A 19,772-nucleotide genomic window follows, 5' to 3' on the forward strand; every position below is an offset into this window, starting at 1 on the left:
TACCAAAACCCCTTAAGAAATGTCCTGAAGCCTAACCTAACTTTTGAAACATACAACAAATACAAGCACAAATTTGTTACACAAAGCACTTTATTGCATTGCATGCACACTGACATTTATTGCTATTTGTTTTTAGCATATTCAAAACAACCAAAATCCCAACATGGACACCATCTTTGCCTTGATAAATTGCCACCAATGCTTACACCAACACTTAGATTTGGGTCAACATAAAAACCTAACGATGCCATCCTACTCTGGTGTTATACTGGGTAAAAAAACTCAGAAAGTGTCAAAAAATAATGCTCCTTACCAATGAAAAAAAAATTGCTTAAAAAAATCATAAAAAGAGGGCATATTTCCAGCCCAGTATGGAGTGCAATGGAGAAAACTCTGGGGCGGCCTTGACTGAGCTTGCTCTAGAACAAGCGGCAGGACAGTATGGTACCATGCTAAACCCTGCTTCTCAGCCCCCAGGACCACGCTAATGCAGTTAGGCTGTCTTCCTGACCCAGGCTGGAATATCTGCATAGTACTGCCTTGCCCCACTGAGGCACAACAGCTCCATTGCACACTAGCTCAGAGATCTCTTCACCACACTCCACAATGTACACAGACATGCTCTGCGTATACTATACTAACAAAAAACCCCAGGAGACATCTTTAGCTTAACATAAAAATAACCAGTGTATAAAACTCTTTCAGGAACAAGTCTTTATTTTGATGCTTTAGGTTTGGAACTGAAGAAACTAGAAATCGATTTCATTCCACTCTTATCAACTTTGGCCAGAGCCTTCTGTGCTGCAGACATCTTGCTGTTTGCCTGTCAGTGAAATGATAAACAGAAAAAGTTAAGCAGCGTCTCCATAAGAGGGTAGCATAAGCTATAAACTTAAATACAGCAGTCAAGCAAGAAGTTGAATTGCTTTGTTAGTATACAGCAGTAAAGATAACGTTATACAGGCTTCAAATTGTAGGAGAAAAACCTTACTAATCAAATCTGAGATTATTCAAACAGAAAAATACTTGTCACAAATTACTTAACTTCAGACAAAGACAGAGAATCAATTACAAGGATAAGGAGGTGAAACATCTTTCCTCTCCGCAGAATGAGGTATCCCAGCTCAAACGTTTACTTTGGGATAATCCCGGAGTGTACATTAAGAGGAATAATGCATGCAATATAACAGATGCATACTGCACCCTCCGACTCAATCTCATGATTATGCTGTCAGCAAGCTGAATTACAGCCTTGCATTACAGATGATGAATAATTCACAGTGATTTATTATCAAAGACTCTATGCACAGTGAAATAAAGGGAAAACTTACGGAAAACCTAAGAATGAAGAAAGTAACTAACATTTGCAAAGCACTTTGAGGCCACTGGGATAACTTCCCAGACTTTTACACCTAAAACACATTTTATGAGCCACGTTTTATAGAGCTGACCTCTTTCTTTCTTACATTTTAAACTGTTATGTTTTAAATCTCTAGCTGTTTTCCCCATTAAGAAAACTTTACATTGACCTTTCTTTATGATACTCCTCAGTTTGCAGGACTTCACAGTTACATTACTTGGGATCAGCCAGAAGGTTATGGATAGGATGGAGATACACAACAACAGTATGATAGTCTGTGTTACTATACAAGCAAAAAAACTGACAAAGTATTTAAAAACAAGTAGTATACTGTACAGAGTCCAAGAGCTCTTTTCTTTCCCAGATTGTCTCATCAATGTGCTTCATTATTTCAAAGTAAATAATATTTAATGTTAAAATTAATTACCTCTCCTTAGTTTATTTCTATCTTTACACTCACTTCAAACACTATAGGTACCTAATGGGGGAAGAGGGGAAACATGCATATTTTATACTATTTATCACCTTTACTCAAGGGGCAATCCTCTTCTTACTTCAAAACTAGCATGTGCCCTGAATACAAAAAAATCAGTGGGATCTGGAGGGGAGGAAGGAATGCATCTGTCACCAGCTGCTTCTCTTTGCAAAGGGATAAAGAGTAGTCAGCATTAGTCTGAAGGTCACAAGACCAGCACAGAGGGCCTTTTTGGTTCCCGATGGACTGGAGAAGGATTCATTTTCTTTCAACGTTCAGAGAAAAAAAGCCAGTGCAAGCCTCACAACCTTGGCACACACAGACAGAATCTATTTCTTTTCACATCTCTGTTGCTCTCCTAGGAATAGTACAGTGGCAGGCACCACTGGACTCAGACTTAATTGGCCTCCAAACCTGCGCTGGAGCTAGCGATCGGCAAGCTCTGTGTTGATTTAACTTCATTAAGTTGACATAAGTAAGTGCACAGGCAATATTTCTAGGTAAAAATAAAGCCTGTCTTAGCATCCCTTGGAATTTAAGTGAATGCTGCCATCTTTGTTTCTTTTTCAAATAAACTGAAATGTAACAGTTGCTATCACTAAGCCACAGAGCTTCTCATCTAAAGACCTCAAAGAGCTTTGCAAATATTAGCTGAGCTCCTTAACATGTGTGTCAAAATCTGTGAATGTTCACTGATAAAACACAGTCAAACAGTAACAGTACAGAAGAGCTCAGAATGGGATATTAAGACTGTCAAGGTCAAATTAAACATGAATAAAAAGTTAAAAAGTTCAAGGAGATATAACTACAGATATCTGCCATTTTGTATTTGTTTTTCTGATGTGTTTTGGAGGAGAAAAATAGGCACTCTCTGCTAATGTTGGATATTAATCCATGCTTTAGCAAAACATGCCTGAATGCAAGGCTTGCTTACCTTTTTGGTTTTCAGATTGCTGCTGTTAAATTTAGTATAGTCGTCTTCTGCTTCCACAGGGACATCTGATAATTTCCTTTTCTGAAACGTTAGAGTGAGGAAGTTGCTGTGTCAACCACTTCTATGATGTACACACATGGAAATTCAAAGCTTTGGCTTTATAACACAACCATAGCACCAAAATAGATCTGGAAATCAACTGAAGAATCTGCAGTAGCAGTGGAAGATTTCTCTTTGTCTTCTTTACATGTGAATATATATCATCTCTACAGTATTCAGAAGAGATAATTCAGTGTCATGGGAAGCATTTTCTTCTTCCTAGCCTGCTGAAGAATGACTTCTAGAAATCACTTGAATCCTGTTTTTAACTTCAATGATTGTGACTTTGGTGTCAGAGTCTATTTAGGTCTATTCAGAGAACCATTACGAAGTAGCTGTTGGAAGTTAGCATCTAACAGCCAGGGAACCTAGACTCTGGTCCCCATGGTCTCATGGAACCGTGCAGCATCTCCAGTGTTATTGCCATCTGCCAGCACAAGTGGATCATCATCTAGTCTGTTATTTGTTTGTGTGCAACCTTTAGAAAGTAATTAGTTTCTACAGTTTGACAAGAGTGAAACACTGACATAGTTCTGCTGACTTCTTTATCACTTGAATCCAACAGCATATTATTGACTCTGCATGTGCTGGGTGCCTTCTAACTTCAGAAATAATAGAAGTAAACGGTTCTCGGCACTTCACATGATCAGGCTGTAAGAATGAATATTTCTTTCCATAAACTATGAGCATGTGTTTAGTTTAAAGGTGAAAACTTCCTGGTATATTTCCAAAAAGGGAAAAAAAAGTATATAGTATTTTACAACACTGTATTTTTTTTATTATTATATATCTGATATTACTACCCTGTCCTTAATATCCTGTGAAATCTAAACTGTGTCCCTCCTGGTTTTTGTGCCAAAGAGAATGATTTTGCAAGCAACTTGGATGGCACCATACATTTTAAGACCCTGTTTTATTCATTTTGTTTATGGTGCTTGTGATCTCTCTCTCAGTTCCTCCCTCCCTCCCTCTCTCTGTTTGGCACAGAAGCCAGGTCTGCAGCTTACATTTCTCAGCTCTTAGAACCAGATCCAAGAGCAGCCTTTTCTTTTGATTTCAGTGCGATCTGGATCAGCCTCTCTAGGAGGCTGTTTACTGTGCTGTGATTACATTTTCAAATGACAATCTAATGAAAAATTACTATTCTTCTCTTTTTTGAATCTGATAAACAAGTTTTTAAAACTTACAAAAAATGTTTGCATTTCAGCAAAATGTTTGCTGTGTAGCTGTAGAAGAGCCTACATATTCTTTGTAGACGTCTGTCATCATCTGCTAATGACTAGACTCCCTATGCTGACAAACTGGACAGTACAATGATTACAACACAAGATCAATGACTTGCACTTAACACAAAGAACACGTAACTTTGATTTAATAATTAAATCACAGAATCTGGACTGTACCCAGTTTACTCTTGAACTACAAGATACAGAATCTGTCATAGCTTTTCTGTTAACCACTAAAGTTTCTAAATCTTTCCTCTCTTCACAATGTATTTTAACATAATTTCTACATGTGCAATTATTTTACCATAATAGGAAATACATGTCAGACCCTTCTTTATTTGCAATAATCCTGTGTCTGTCAATACACCTTGCCCTCATGAAGAGAAATGTCAATGCAAGTGAATAAAAATGGTCGGAAGGAGACTACAGGTTACGGTGTACAGGCGTGCCTTGCTCCTCTGAGATTGTGAAATAGAGGATTGTTTTAATCTCTGAAGTTGCAAAGACTTAAATACAGTATCACCATACACACCCTGGTCAGCGCTCTGGAAATTAATCAGATCCTCAGCAACATTTCACTGCCCAACATCTGAACATTTCTAAACCTCATTTCCTCTGTAACCAAACTGCTGAAATAAAACTATTTTTAAAAATAGATTTCTCAGAACTATCCCAATGGTATAAAAGCTATCCATACATAATACGTAATGTACATCACATGTAGTTTAATATAGTTGTTATAACATGCTTATATGGCTAATGAATATCAGTTGGCTCCTGATGTGTCTTTAATATTTCCTACAATGCATAAAGATAATTCTTAACTGAATCAAAGGGCCAAGTAACTGTGCAGCCAGAACAACTGTCCAACCACATGGAAATAACTTATATCCATGGATATACATTGGAGAACAAATGTTATTAATAACAGTAGGGCCCAATTATTCCTGCATGTGCTAGCTGACACACTGCTTAACAGAACACTAAACCACTGAACCAGCCAGAAATAAGGTTATTTTAGACTTTGTTTCGGTAAGTAGCAGGGACATTGCAGGAAAGGTCAGTGTAGTAAGGAACCTAGTTTCAGTAGACATAAGGTGCCTCAGTTTAAATAAAATGGAAAGGACAATCAAAAGTGGAGTTCTTGATTCTAGAAGGGCAAGCTTTGCAAACCGTATGCCTTACTTCTCTATGCCAAAGCAAAGGGACTTGATGTGTGAGGAGTAAATGTAAAAGAAAAAGACGGAGGAAGTGATTTTGGATCTTTTACTTCCAACAAGGTGAAAAATCTTGAAGGAAAGAGCTTCTCATACTAAACTATATGCATGCTCCCCCTTGCTCACACAGATGCACACATATTCCACTCCCCCCCTCCCCTGCAAAAAAGGGTACTAGGAGTAAGTAGAATTCTACAATGACCGGGGAAAAAAGACAAAAAAAAAAAAAAAAAAGATTTGTTTTAGGGGTCAGGTAATACTGGGATAAAGTGAGAACTGCCAAAAAGTCAAGCTGAGTTAGACCTTGGAAAGGAAACTAAAACAAATAGTAGAAGGTTGTTTAGCCACAGATGCAAAAAAGGAATCAAAAAAGAAAAAGTCAAGCTGCTATGCAGTAAGGATCGGATAGATATTAAAGCTAATGTATGTGTAGCCCCAAAATGGAATAAATCCTTTGCCTCAGTAAATTGTTTTCAACAAAGATGAAGAGACTAAACACATGGGCAGAAAAAAGAATAGAAATCACTCTATTCAAGATAGAAATAAAACTCAATATCCTGACACTGTTCGGAGACTGCCTCAGAAATCACAAGTCCAGAGGCAAAACCTGGCAACTGTTCTATCAGGCTGGGACCATATTGCTGCAGAATAGCCAAACACCTATCTATTTGTAAGGAGGAGGAAGAAGTGATAGTAGGCCTCAGCAGAATGGAGGGCGGAGAAAAAGTGAAAGAAAGAAGAATAACTAAAGATACAGAGTAAATTAAAACTAAATGTCTGTAACGCCTACGAACTTATTGTTTTTTTCCAAAGATAACACATTTTCTGGTGACAGAAAATGTGAAGGACTGCCAGAAGACTTGACATGATGTCACTTAAGCAACTGAAATTATAGAAAACAAAGACTGCATCTGCATGAGAATTTTAAGGTAGGTAAGAAGCTGGATATAAGAGAAACAAAGGCAAACAATGCAGAAACAGATGTCATTGGATCGGATGGAGGTTACTAGTGGAGTGCCATGAACAATATCTATTCAAAATATTCATTAGTTGTTAATTAAAGTTAACAGCATGCTAACATTTGCTAAATGTACACCACTGAGTAGCATTATGAATACCTAAGGAGCTTTTAACACTGTGAAGCAAAAGCCTGGAAGATCAAGACTGGAAACTTAAAAATGGAAAAAATGTACAGAAGTACGAGGTCATGTGAACAGCAGCTAACTGCATGAATTTCTCGTAAATCTGAATGCTGATCAACCAAAAATTGCAGTGGAGAAGAGAAACACCGGTGTGTCTTAACTGTTCACAGTATGATCTGGTACATCACACAGTAACAGAGGCAAATGGGATTCTAAGATGTAGTGGGATCAAGTACTCCCATTTAAGACAAAAAGGGAAGAATGCCATCATATTGTACTGGTGAAGGTTTTATAATGAATAATTGTATATGATTCTGGTCACCTGCTTTGAAACAATTGAATTCATCTTGGAATAGGTGTAAAGAAACATTCCTGCAATGATGAGGGAATGGAGAACCCATCATAAAACAACGAAGTTTGGCTTCACAAAATGAAAATAGAAAGGATATATGTTTTCCCTTTACACATTGAGAGAACAAATGTTAGGGAGGGAAAAGAGCCATTTCAATTAAAAAAAAACAATGATAATGTTAGCACAAAAGCGTAGGGGAATAAATTGGCCATGAATAAATTCAAGGTGGAATTTACAGGAAGGTTTCTGAGCATCAGAGGAATGAGGTTATAGAACAGTCTTCCAAGAGAAGTAATGGAAATAAAAAATCCTAATGAGACTTACAGTGAAGAATGGTCAGTGCATGAGAGATTATCCACCATGGCTGTCTGGGAATCCATGACCCAGGAGGTCCCTTTCAGGGTCCTCATAAATTACATATAAGAAAACCTATGAGGTCATATCGTCCCATCAACCTCAATAAAACAAAATAAGCAAAACATGTATGAAAAGACTGCTGACTGAAAACATAAAATACATCTCTCTCTAAAATAAAATGGGAAAAACAACCAAAATATTCCTTATTAAAAAATACGAAGTACCTGGTAAATTTCTTGCCTTATTTCAGACTGGCTTTTCACAAGGCCAACTTATTGTATTGTACCCAGTGCTTGGCCTTGTCTGATTTTAATAATACTTCAGAGAAATTAGCTTGCAACACCATGTATCTGTCAATATCTTAATGTTCTCCTACCTTCAATGGTGGCTCTGGTGCTGGACTTTTAAGTTCTGGGAGCCTGTAGAACAGAAGATTTTAAGTCATACATTAAGACAGCTTGGATTGCACAACCTAAAGCTTACCATTCCTTCCCCATAAAGGCTGCTCTGGTTATCAGCTGCTCACACATGGCATGTGTATGCAAAAAAAGCAGCTCATGGACTCTGTAGTTCTGACTTAGATAGCCAGGCACCATAAAGAAGCACAGGCTCTTTTAAAAGCTCTTAGATCTGGCAACCAAAACAGGAGAACTCCACCTTACTTTTGAAAACCTTGGCTATTAGTAAGGTGACATTATAAAGCACATAACACCTCTTTGATGAAACTGTTAAGCTATGGGACTTCAAGCTGCAAACTGCACTTTTCCATAGGCTACCATAACAGAACCCTTCAAACAGAACTGAATTGAGGGGCAGGTGCAGGGTCCCACTGATGCTCCAAGTAAAGCCTGCTGCTGGCAGGGAACACCAGGGTGAGGATGCTGGCTCACCTTCCAGATTTAAACTAACACAGGTCAGATATATGAAGTCAAACCCCAGCAGCACTGAGTGAGGAGGGAAAAGGAAAAAGGACTGGGGATGATGATTCTACTCCTGGCTTTGCTGCTTGTGCTTGACAATTCCGAGCAAATTGCTTTAACTATTTGGATTTCCTTCCCTGTCTTGCTTTAAAATGGGACACATTGCTCAGGGTTTCATGATGCAACTGTGATAACAGCCTTATATATTACACTGCTCCTCCAGCCCGTGGTCCTTAGCATCATAGGAACAACAGAAAGGAATAATCTACCTTTGAAAAAATCCCATTTAAAGTGTAGCGAATACAATTTCATTGTGTCATTCAGTGCCACATTCATGAGCAAATGTCAGTATTCAACAGAAATGACCAAAAGGACATTAATGCATGCCATATAAAACTATCAGCTAGCTGGAACAATACTTACCCTAAGTATTTTAACAACTCCTTACTCAGATCTTCAGGAATATATTCTGATATTAACCCATGGGCATACCGTAAATAGTCTTCAGGAAAAGGGCAGAGAGTGGGAAGGAGAAGAAAAAGAACATTCACATTATATAGTCACATTGCCTTAACCATGTTTGCATGCGCTACCATAAATCATAGGGTTGAATTAATAGTAAGAGACTTCTAATGGATATACTGTGATGGTTGTCTGTGTTGAATAGTTTATGTTATATGACACTTGTAGGTTTATTTTAAAAGTAAGACTTACTATACTCACTTTGTCAGCACATGTTATTAATATCTGCTGTATGTATTGTACAAAAGCTGTTCACTTTCTGAGAATACTAGATATCATGTATTTTTCTGAAGAAATTAAATTTTAAAAACCTGCAAAAGTAAAAAGCTGACTCAACAGAACATGCAATCATTAATTTTAAAGCATCTGGATCTTACAATTATTTGGCAAGGGCTTCAGTACTAAAGTACATTTTCTGGCTTTAACTGAAAACAATTAGATGAGACAATGAGTCTATTTCAAAGTCTTGTACTTAGTACTTTATGGAAAATGCCAAGGCCTATCTAAACATCACTGGCAAGACGGGATAATTATCTGTGTAAATATGAACTGCTAGAAGCTGTTTTCAGTACAGGGCACTCCTGCTATAAATGTTTTTCTGAGAGACTGGGGAAAAAAAAGAAAAGTGACCCTTCTACAACATGAAGTCCTAAACCAGATCTTTTCTGGTCACGTTCTACCCAAGCACTCATCATGGGCTGGTTCTTTTAAACTTGCTGTTGTTGGGGCTGCTAGGGAGTAACTGCACCCATGCACAGGAAGTATATGCTAGACAGACATTAAGCTAAAATCTTGCCTCTGAATTCCATCTACAACAGGCCAGTTCTATCTGTTCTTGTGGCTACACACTTAAGAGAGTTCAGAAGCACATGGTAAACTAGCCTCAGGGCAATAAAGAACTATTTTTTCTGTGCCTAGTTTCCTTTTTCTTTTTTAAATCTAAAAAGCCCAATGCAAACTGGCATCGAAACAGCGAGCATTAACAAACTGACACCAGCATATGCATTTCAACTATACTGACATCAAATTCTCAGTATCTCCTATCTGCACTTCTCCTTCCTCCACTGCCTAGATTCACCAAGGATTTGTCACTCCCTAAGCCCACTTTAGGATCAGGAGAGAACAAGAAATAATTCCAACCCAAGACAATTTCACCTCAGCACTTAATATGTCAAATTTATCGCTTAAGAAAAGTATTCCCATCCTTTCACTTTTTGGATTATGTATTACACTGAATGGCGAGTACAAGTCAACTGCTATTATTTTGTACTAAACACAAAATCCATTCTCTTTACATTTCTGCCTTGAAGCAATCTTCACTGATTTCCTTTACCGTTTTGAAAATAGTACTGTTTGCCTTCTAGGGAGTCTTCTCATCCTAGCCTTGCTTTGTTATAAACTCCTGTGAAACACCAGGAATACTTGCGCACCTCCTTTCTTTGTCTTTTGAAAGAAATATTCAGGTCTCACATGTTTAACCTCCCCTCCTTTCCCATTTGCATTCATTATATCCTCCCAGATTTTTGCCCTACAACAATGCTAACTACATATACCCATCTATTTATAAGGTATGGAATTTCATGATACCCCTATGAAAGCCATTCTCTACAGAAATAAATTGTACCATCATGGCAGTGAAAGCATCAGACAAGAAAATTAGTCTTAGTAAAAATAAGCATTAAGTAAGGCCCATTTGACCTCCTGTCATTCACCTTGCTACATACAGTGGGACTGCCTCCTACTTACCTACTTTTAACCCCTAGTATTCCCTACTTCAATGTTGCTCTTTTAAATCTAAAAAAGACATTTACAAAAACTATTATATCCATGTTTCTGTAAGTAAAGAGGAAGGTGGAAAAAATACTGCACATGAGCTATTTAATTACAAATTTTAGAGACAAAGTATTTAAGTTAGTCAAGATGGTTGCTGTCAGGACAATTTTACCCTTCTTTAAAAAAAATAGGGGTGGGGAAAAGGATGAAAAGCTACTGTAAAGTCACTTACAAGTTTTGTAGCTTTGCCTCTTTTTAAAAACCATATATTACAATCTCTGTTCTATAAAACTGTCTAGTTACCTCTTAAATCTCATTTATGTTGTTTCCTTTGATATCATCACTTGGTAACTCATTTTCCACTTTGTCAGCAAATTGCTTTGTTTCTCCTTATTCTTCAGCAGCATGTGGACTTCTGAATGTCTTTGTAAAACAATTTGCTTTTGTTCATCTTGTTCTAAACTTTTCTTAATTTTCATTAACATTCAAAGAATTTATTCCAAGTTAATTTTCAGCTTTCTTTATACAACTTCATATCCCAGTAACATTCAGGACATTGCCCTCCCCAAGAAAAAGGTGACTAGAAGCAAACAGGATCACTCTAGACTTTTTGTTACCAGGATTGTCAATTTCAGGGCAATTTAATACACATATTATTATTTTTTTTGCCCTTAATAAGTACATACTTGTGTTTCTATACATTTGCCACACAAAGTAATGTTTGGATCAGGAGCTTTTACTCTGTGACTATGACTTCCTAAGATCTTGTCTCTTTTTGGAGAATTCTATTAAAAGGATTTGCATAGTAATAATAATAAAAATTTGTTCTAATACAGAGATACTTATTGGGTGGATACTCATATATATTACAAGCATGTGTCCTATTGTGCAAGATAGTCTCAATTCAGCAAAGCTCTTCAGTACTTCACTGATAAAAACATCTCCTTGAACTAAGGAGAAGCTAAAAGAACCCTAGCTGAGACCTACTGTTAATTACTACACCATCTGATGATGATACCAACAAACTTGGAAAAGCCAAGGCACACAGTCACAACACATATGGAATTTCCTGTACAAGGAATAAATTTACTGCAAAGGCCAATTTTAATACATTTAAGATTCTAATCATGTGTTTTATCATATGTGATTTCACAAAAATGGAATTCATTACAATGTTTAGTTTTCTTACCTTCTTTAGTATCTGCGATCTGTTCACTGCTGATAAATGTAGCTGCATATACCCTTTCACCTACACATATATTGTTGCTTTTAAGTGCTTTCACTGTTTGATTGACCTATAGGAAACCACAGAGTCTGTATCAGTGCTGTTATGCACACATTAATGCAGTGACAAAGCTCTTGTAATTTTGTTTCAAGCATATAAAACACTCAAGTTATGGACTGTCGTGAAACTTAATATACATTTGTAATGACTAGCATATGAGCTCAAAAAACCCAAAGAAACTAGAATGTCTTTGAACGTGTTGCCTTGGCAACACAGCACCAGTTTTGCAGCACCCTAAGATCAGCTGAGCTACTCAGATGCAATAGCCATGATTATACAGGTGAGAAGTACACCTGCTCAGAGACCAGAAAATGCCTGTGTTCAGCCAGACTGCAAAGGCAGTCCTGACGGAAATCAAAGATTAAGGACTTTATAGGGCACTGCTATACTGGATTGAATCGAGAGAGAACTGGCAGAAGAAGATACTTCCAACAACACAAACACGTACCTGTTCAAATGTAAATATTCAAGTATTCATTGCAAAATAGATATTCCCATGCCTCATTATTGAAGAAAGTAGATGAGATTTTGTGCTTGTGTTGACTAACTCAAATGACAAGGCCTCCTTGTACCATGTGATGCATACAATCTTTTTCTACAAAGTGGCATCACAGTAGGGGCACATATGCATGTATAAAATGAGATTCGCTTTCTTTATACCAAAACACAAGACCCCATCAAGCTTAGCTATAACACTAGTTTGTTTTCTGCATACTGTACAGACCTCTTAAACAGTGTGATTGAATCACGATAGCAGCAACCATACCAGGACCATTCTGAAAGACTCTGCCAAAACTTCAAGAGGAAACCCATTTGTAACACAAAACCAAGCCATTTCTGTCTGGCTTTAAAGCATGGAGGAATCGCAAAGTTGCAACAGTCAAAGCTCTCCTCTAGCCCATCTGTGAAGTGGATGAAGCAATAGACAAGCCCCTGACCCTATGCAAGGCCTACAGAACACAGCGATAAGCTGAAATTCAGCAGCTTCCTCTGCCTCCCCACACTCCATGAATTCCTTTCATGCCAGCCCCGTCAGAAAGAGAAACGTAACAAAACTTGTCATTTTTCTAACACCTCATCACAGTCCCAAGCGCAGCAACTTTATTGCGATGTCTATCCTTCTTGGACAGGACATATACCCTGAAGTGAGGCACACCATGTGGCTCAAATGCAGATACAGACAAGCTAATAAGCATTTTCATTTCAAACATAAAACAATTTTGAAAGCAAAAGAGAAACACAATACCTTTTTCTTTAACCACTTCAGTGTCTTTTCTTGGCTGTATTTGTGGAATTTCTGACTGCCAATCTCTGAGAAAAAACAAGTAAGGGGAAGAAAGTCATGACTGGTTTGGATTGCATTTTCAATACATATAAAATTTTGTATGTTGTAAATACAGCATCAAGGTTAATTTGTGGCTTGCACGTTTGATATCAGGGCAATAAGTTTCAAAAATACTGGAAATATGGAAAAATAAACAGACCGAGCTGATATGCACAAGTCTGAACAACTTGACAATTCTTTAATTAGGCCCTAATCCAGCAAATAATATATTTTATTTATTTATGTGTAATCTTGGGCTGCCCGAATTCACTAAGATTCTTCTCCAGCCCTTGTAGTTTGGCAAACCTTCACTGCCCCTTGTCACCAGACTGGTCATTTTAATGACATAGTTCTCAAAACAAAATGTTGGTTCCATGACTGCTTTTTTTTTTTTTTTTTTTTTTGTTTTCTAAACATAGTATCTTAAATCTTTACTTACTGAATTCCAGCACCTAGCAAGGGGCCAGGACAGAGAGTTAGTGAAGACAAACCATCCAACCTTTCAATAAACCCTTTCCCTATCAGTTCTCCCAGTTCTCCCCTCTCACTTCAGAGGGTGACTAAAGCAAAAGTTTTACTTCTATCCACCTTTTATGTAGTTTAATACAGTGTCAAAAGAAAATACAGAATCCAAAGTAGTGAAACACGCTCCTTGTGGGAGGAAGTACATGATTCATTATTGAGCAACATAAATTAACTCAATGATACAAGAATTTCAGAAAGTGTTTCCCCTGTGATAACCAGGCTATCATGAACATTTGCTATTCCAGTTATCTGGAGATATGCGAGTTCACGATGCTGAGGCAAAGCAGAGAGAAAATTACAGAGGCTCATGGAAACTTCAGTATAAAAATTCAGTGTTAATTCACAGTAATCTACATTTTGGAAATGGAATGAAATGCCTAATAAGATTTCACAGGAGATTTTAGAGCCCACTGTGTTTCAGTCTTTAACTGGTTTTTCACTAAGCTTTAATCTCCTGTATACCACTCCCATAAATACCTACATCTGTTTCATGTAATTTACTGATCCAATATCATATTCCAACACTCAGTTCATGGAGTTTCCTTCTCCCCTTGCAAACAACATATTATTTATGATTCCTTCAGCATCTCCTTCTTTGGGGTTTATCTTGTCTCTTTCAAATTGCATACAAAAAGCTAACTATTATGTGCTTTTTGTGCATGCATAGTAGGGGGTACAGAGCATTCAAGAAAAGCTGTTTACAAGACAAAGTTTAAATCTATCTCAACAGTTGTAGAAGAGTAAAATGCAAAAATTCTTCAGAGCAAAAAGGAAAAAACCACTAATATATACTTTGCTTCACGAAGTTGACAAGTTGCAGGTAAAGTAATCAGCTGTGACATTGCTGGCTGCAGCCTTTAGGACTTAGAAGCTTTTCTAAATGGCTCTGAAAGAAAAGAAGCAGAAAATGGGGGAGACGCTCTGGATACTTGAACCTGCTTCTCAAAGAGCTAACATGGTCTGGGTCCAAGTACAGTGATTATACAATTCATGGATTCCTCTCCTATCTAAGAAAGTCCGAGGAAGGGACATCCTCCAGACACCATCCCCCCAATCCATGCTGAAAAGTAATTCTAGTCCGGCTTCCTAGGCAGACTCCCCCACAACAGCATGATTCACAGTGACTCAGTTAGGGAAAGGAAACATAGAACTGTGAAGCCATTTTCATTAAAACATGTGAAAAATAATTACACTGAACCCTTCAGAGATCACTTTGTTTGAAAATATTTTGTTTGCTTGACAGTTTTGACTATTAAACTCCAGAAACTGACAATATTTGAGACCTCTGAAGAATTAAAGTGAGTTATGAAAGTCACAAACTGCTGACAAAAAGATTCAATATTGGAACGTGGATTTAACATGTGATGCACATTTGATATTGGTGAGAGTTAGCAACTATGTTTGATAATATGAGTATATATCGGAAAGCCTTTTGTTCCCTAATGTGTCTGGTGCCTATAAAACTGGTCTGAGACATCTGGAAAGATTGGGTTTGAGAAATACAGATGGAATATAAGTGGTTCTACAATTAAATAATATGTTCAGCGATCGAGCAATCACTATGTAGACTTGGAAGTTTCCCTGATGTATTGTTGAGCAAACTGCCTAAAGCACATTTTAACATCCATTTTCTCAGTGTTTTCCATAACTCTGAAACTCATATGGCCCCTTTTTTTCCTACCTTCTGGGAATACAAGCTTGGCAATATTACTTAGTTATTCTAATCAGGTAAGCTTTCTTGGCTCTTCATGTTAATCACATCAGACAAGATCACAGTGCAGTTTTTTCCTTGCAAAATTAAACAAAGAGTAACACTCTAGAACTGGAATTCATAACCCTTTCTTAAACCTTCTCTCTTGTACTTTCTATCTGATGTTTGAATTTATTAGCAAACAACCTGCCTCACCCAGATTTAGCACGCTGTAACGCACCCTTTCCCCAACTACTAAAGCAGGTAACCCGGAATTTAATCCAGCAAAAAGAATTTTCAGCGCCCTTCAACACTGAGGCCAGGGAAGGTGGACTTTCTGCTAATTCAGTAAGTGTAAACTGTGAGCACTCTAGGGTAAGAATTTGTTAGACAGATGTTAAATGCCTTAAGACTAAATTAGGAGTGAAATAATTACGTTATTAGGTTCTGCCAAAGAGATCACAGCTGCAGAAGATTCAGCACAGCAGACACTTCTTGCCCTAAAGCTTTACTCCTCGAACAAGAAAGGCTACAAAGTGGACAACAGGTCTTAGAGCTAGAAAAGAGTACCTTAGTCATAATACTGGTATTTTTTACAGGCAATAAAAGACATGAGAATATGAAACACATAGAAGTGGACTGAACAGAAGGGTGATCTATGCACACCAGGCAAGCAAGCACCATTGTGTTTGCTGCATAACAATAGGCTTGGTGTTCTAAAAAAGAAAGAAATCCTAAGAACAAGCTCCACCATTACTTTCAACTCAACTCAAACCTGAACAAGAAAAGCAGCAGGTACATGCAGGTACATGCCTAAGGACATCCAAGAACATAACATACAGCTGGCGTGTGCATGTGTGTACAGCTTTAATGACAAAAGCAACTTTTACCTTTACATTTCAAAACAAAAACCAGGAAATTAACATAACTTCTTTAACAGTTAATATCATTTGCTGGCAAAATTACACAAACTTATAGGTGTACATAACACATTACTAAAAACATCAGTGCAAAAAACCAAGCAGTAAAGCATCTCCACTACTGTCTAATAGAATACAGTTTATTAGAGGATGCTCTGTGGATTAACAACTGCAAATACAATTTCAGAGTGGATATAGAAGTTAGACCAAGATATAAGACTTTCTCTACAGCAAATACTTTTTTAACAAATTTTCATTTTGCTGTTAAGAAGGGAACATAAATACTGCCCCAAGGCAGCACTGCTGTTTGGAGGAAGTGCCCCTTCAGAAAAACAATCCAGACCTTGTCCTACATTCCTATAGACCTCTTAGTTTGACAGCCAAGAGGATCTAGCACAATTTTTCACCTTCTCAGATGGGTCCACAGAAGTTTAGTATCCCTTCTCTCACCCCTAGCTCCTTAACCAGTATTAGACCAGTTGTAGGGTACAGCAATTGCCTAAAAACTTAATAATAGCTTTTACTTGAAATATTTATGACTTAATGGGAAGGCAAAAGCACTTTTTCAGTTCAGATGCACCTGTCTTAAAGAAGCCTTCTCAAAAGTCATAACTCACCCAAAGAAAAAGGTTGCCTGCTCCCAATGATACTGACTGTAACTAAATGCTTTCTGAAGGTTCTTTCAGAAATCCAGGACTATCACAACAGCACATAATCCAACTACCCCAGTTCCAACAAGAACGTTAACAACAGTCTTGCTGCCCAGATTTCCTGCTCTCTGATTAAAGTGATCTTTTCAATGGAAACATGTTCTGCCCTAAAGTTCAAATTGATTTTCTGGGGGAAGCAACTGCCCTACACTTCTGCATATGCACCATGTCATACAGGAAACACTTAAAACTTGTGCAACTAAATATTTCAGGAAATACTCACAGCCCCTCACCATTGATGCTCTATACAGCAATAAAAAGGTCTGGTGTTTTACTTCTTAGCAGGGTTTTCATTCTTCCATCACCTTTACTCAAGTCACTTCCCAATTATCTTTAGATCAACTAAACATTTCTTCTTTGTATCTATCAAAAAGGGCAAAGTGCTTCGTGAAAGCAAATTCAGAATATTTCTGGCTTTTCACCTGTGTATCTCAACTTCATGGAGGAGGTCCACATGTATAAGGGTCAGACAGCTTAGCTGTTTTGCACTTGGTGGTAGATAGCGTGTTTTATCAGACTCCCGTGCCTCCTCCTGTAGATCTCCATCTGCACGTAGGTAATTCTCCATTCATTATCAGGAAGTCAACTAGCTTAAGGAGAATCCTCTTCAAAGGAGTGAATATAAAAACTGAGGTCTTGCATATTTTGCAGATCTGCTAAGCTGCAAAAAATTATGTAATCCTCCTTCCTCTTCCCTGGAAAGCATATATTGCCCTCAAGTAAAATAAAAGCCCCTATACCAAAGGGAATTCTGGACAAAGGTTGAGGAAACTATGTACAGAACTGATACTCTGCTAATTTTTTTTGCATTTAGGTTTTCTCTCTCATACACTTATGCATTCCAGACAAGTTTTCTATTTTTAAAAATCTTAAGTCTTTGAACTTAAACCCACAACACGAAATTATGCAAAGCTAGAAAACTTGTGCACTCCTTTCTCAGCAGCATATTCTCTCTTCTTCAGCTTTTTCCTCCTTATTGTTTGAATGTTTTGCGAAAAAAGGGAGAAAAAAGCCAAATGGACAATGGTTAACTTCTTCCACATCAGACCATTCCACAGTAAATAAAGAATTTAGAGATGTAAAACTTTCATTGAAAGGCAAAGAAAGTTCAAAACATGTACAATAATGTCAAGAAGCTAGCTCTGATCAGTTTACAATTTTTTATGACACCTAGCAACAAGACTGCACAAGTACTTTTACAGTTACCTCAGATAATCTGAGATGCACACATTACTATTCACAACACTGCAATGATGACTTGCCTAAGCCTAAGCTTCTTCTTTTGAAATACAGCTTCATCCAGCACCTTGGGTGTTTGGTAAAGCAAAAAATAATATTTAAATCTATCTTGTAATGAAGCCACACTAACAAATCCAGACTTTTTTTTTGCCCCGCCCCTTTTTTCACCTTTTTCTTCTGTTACATGATGTATGTATTGTTTAACATCGGCACATTTCAGCAGCAATGGGCAGTTAGGGTACTCTGAGTCTAGCACAACTTGATCCAGTGGCTGGAACTTTCCTTGCTGCTGAAAATACATCAAAGGGATTACAAAAGCATTATGATAATGTTAAGACACGTATACACACTCTATATACATAGAAATAAATATGCATGCAATGGCCATAGCTTTAAAACAAAGGATTTGAAGAAGATCATAGTTTGACTGGTAACACATGACACATTCAGAAACTGATTACAAAGCAAGCTATAAGTATTTATTTCAAACCAGTAAATACCTGCAAAATGCTGAACTCTTCAATTACTTCACTTAAAAGACCAAATTTCAAACAACATGGGGAGAAACTAATGTGAAGTACAGCGGGATTTTTTGGAAGAGGACATAAGACACAGTAGTCAGTATGTGCCAATAGTGTTTTAGACCAAAACCTGTTGGATTAAACCCAGTGTCATAACTTCCATTCAGATTTTGCTTTTCCTTCCATAAAGACAAATCTCAAAGGAGCAGGGCAGCTTCTGGAACACAGTATTAACCTTTCACCTCTGCAAAGTCAATTCCAGTTTGGCCAGAGTATGTATATAAAATGATTTTGGCACAACTTAAATAGCCCCACACATGACAGAACCATCAAACAAATTTTGCTGTTGCCAAACAATGCATAATCATTCAGCATGGTTTGGCACAACTGGCAGCCTTCCCTTTTGAAAGATCCGTTAGTGCATCAGTACAAAGACTCAGTGAGCTCTCCATCCTCAGAGACTGCATCGTCTCAGGAGCCAAAGCTGAAGTCATTATACTGGTCAGCATGAAAAAAAAACCTCACTTGGGTATACTGCTTTCACTATTAATTAATCCCCCTGCTAAACAGTCAGAGACTTAATAAAAGTGTCCATCCATTGTTAAGCCACAATAAAAACAAGCAAAAAAACCCCAACCAGACAAAAAAAGAAAAACCAGAAAGGATTTCAAGTTTTTTTCTCCTGAAAAAGAAAAGGCACCGTAAGAGTGGCAAAAAGAGTGTTGAGGTAGCCTGAGTAAAGGACAACTACTCCTGCTGTTTCTGTGCATGGGAAGAGTCTTGTACTGCCCTGTACTTTCTCAGTAAATTGTAACTTCCTATATCCTATAGATGACTGTATCCTATAGACAACTTATCTGCACAAACCTGCTTGTGACCCAAAGCAAGACAGCCACATTTACATTGTGCAGGGGCACAGAGCCTAAGTCAAGAAAGCCTGCTGGACAGGAGATGGCTCTGCTCAGAAGACACATTAAGCAACTCTGCATCACACTATCAAAACCAAAAGATGGTGCAAAGGATGATCCTAATATACCCAGTGGGTACTTCAATACTCATTAGTTCAAGCCAGAAGTGATTGTGCTGTGTTCAAGCTGGCCTTGCACGAGGTACCTGCAACACAACCCTCGAGAGTTCCCTTTACTGAAGAATACGCTAACTTAGGCAGGGCAGTGCAGGAA

At 37.7% G+C, this 19,772-nt stretch overlaps 1 protein-coding gene across 1 annotated transcript in view; it reads right to left on the bottom strand.

The window, feature by feature from the left end:
• Window positions 1-421: 421 nt before the first annotated feature.
• Window positions 422-19,772, bottom strand: part of RNASEH2B (ribonuclease H2, subunit B) — a 26,416-nt gene continuing 7,065 nt past the window's right edge. The window contains exons 4-10 of the mRNA XM_010078081.1: window positions 18,239-18,359; window positions 12,909-12,973; window positions 11,567-11,672; window positions 8,506-8,584; window positions 7,539-7,581; window positions 2,770-2,850; window positions 422-823 (exon numbers count right to left, since the gene is read on the bottom strand). Coding sequence (XP_010076383.1) covers window positions 716-823; window positions 2,770-2,850; window positions 7,539-7,581; window positions 8,506-8,584; window positions 11,567-11,672; window positions 12,909-12,973; window positions 18,239-18,359 — 603 coding nt within the window. The 3' untranslated portion in view covers window positions 422-715. The remainder of the gene's footprint in view (window positions 824-2,769; window positions 2,851-7,538; window positions 7,582-8,505; window positions 8,585-11,566; window positions 11,673-12,908; window positions 12,974-18,238; window positions 18,360-19,772) is intronic.

The sequence above is a fragment of the Pterocles gutturalis genome, unplaced genomic scaffold (genome assembly GCF_000699245.1).
Source record: "Pterocles gutturalis isolate BGI_N339 unplaced genomic scaffold, ASM69924v1 scaffold27758, whole genome shotgun sequence".
NCBI classification, from domain to species: Eukaryota; Metazoa; Chordata; class Aves; order Pterocliformes; family Pteroclidae; genus Pterocles; species Pterocles gutturalis.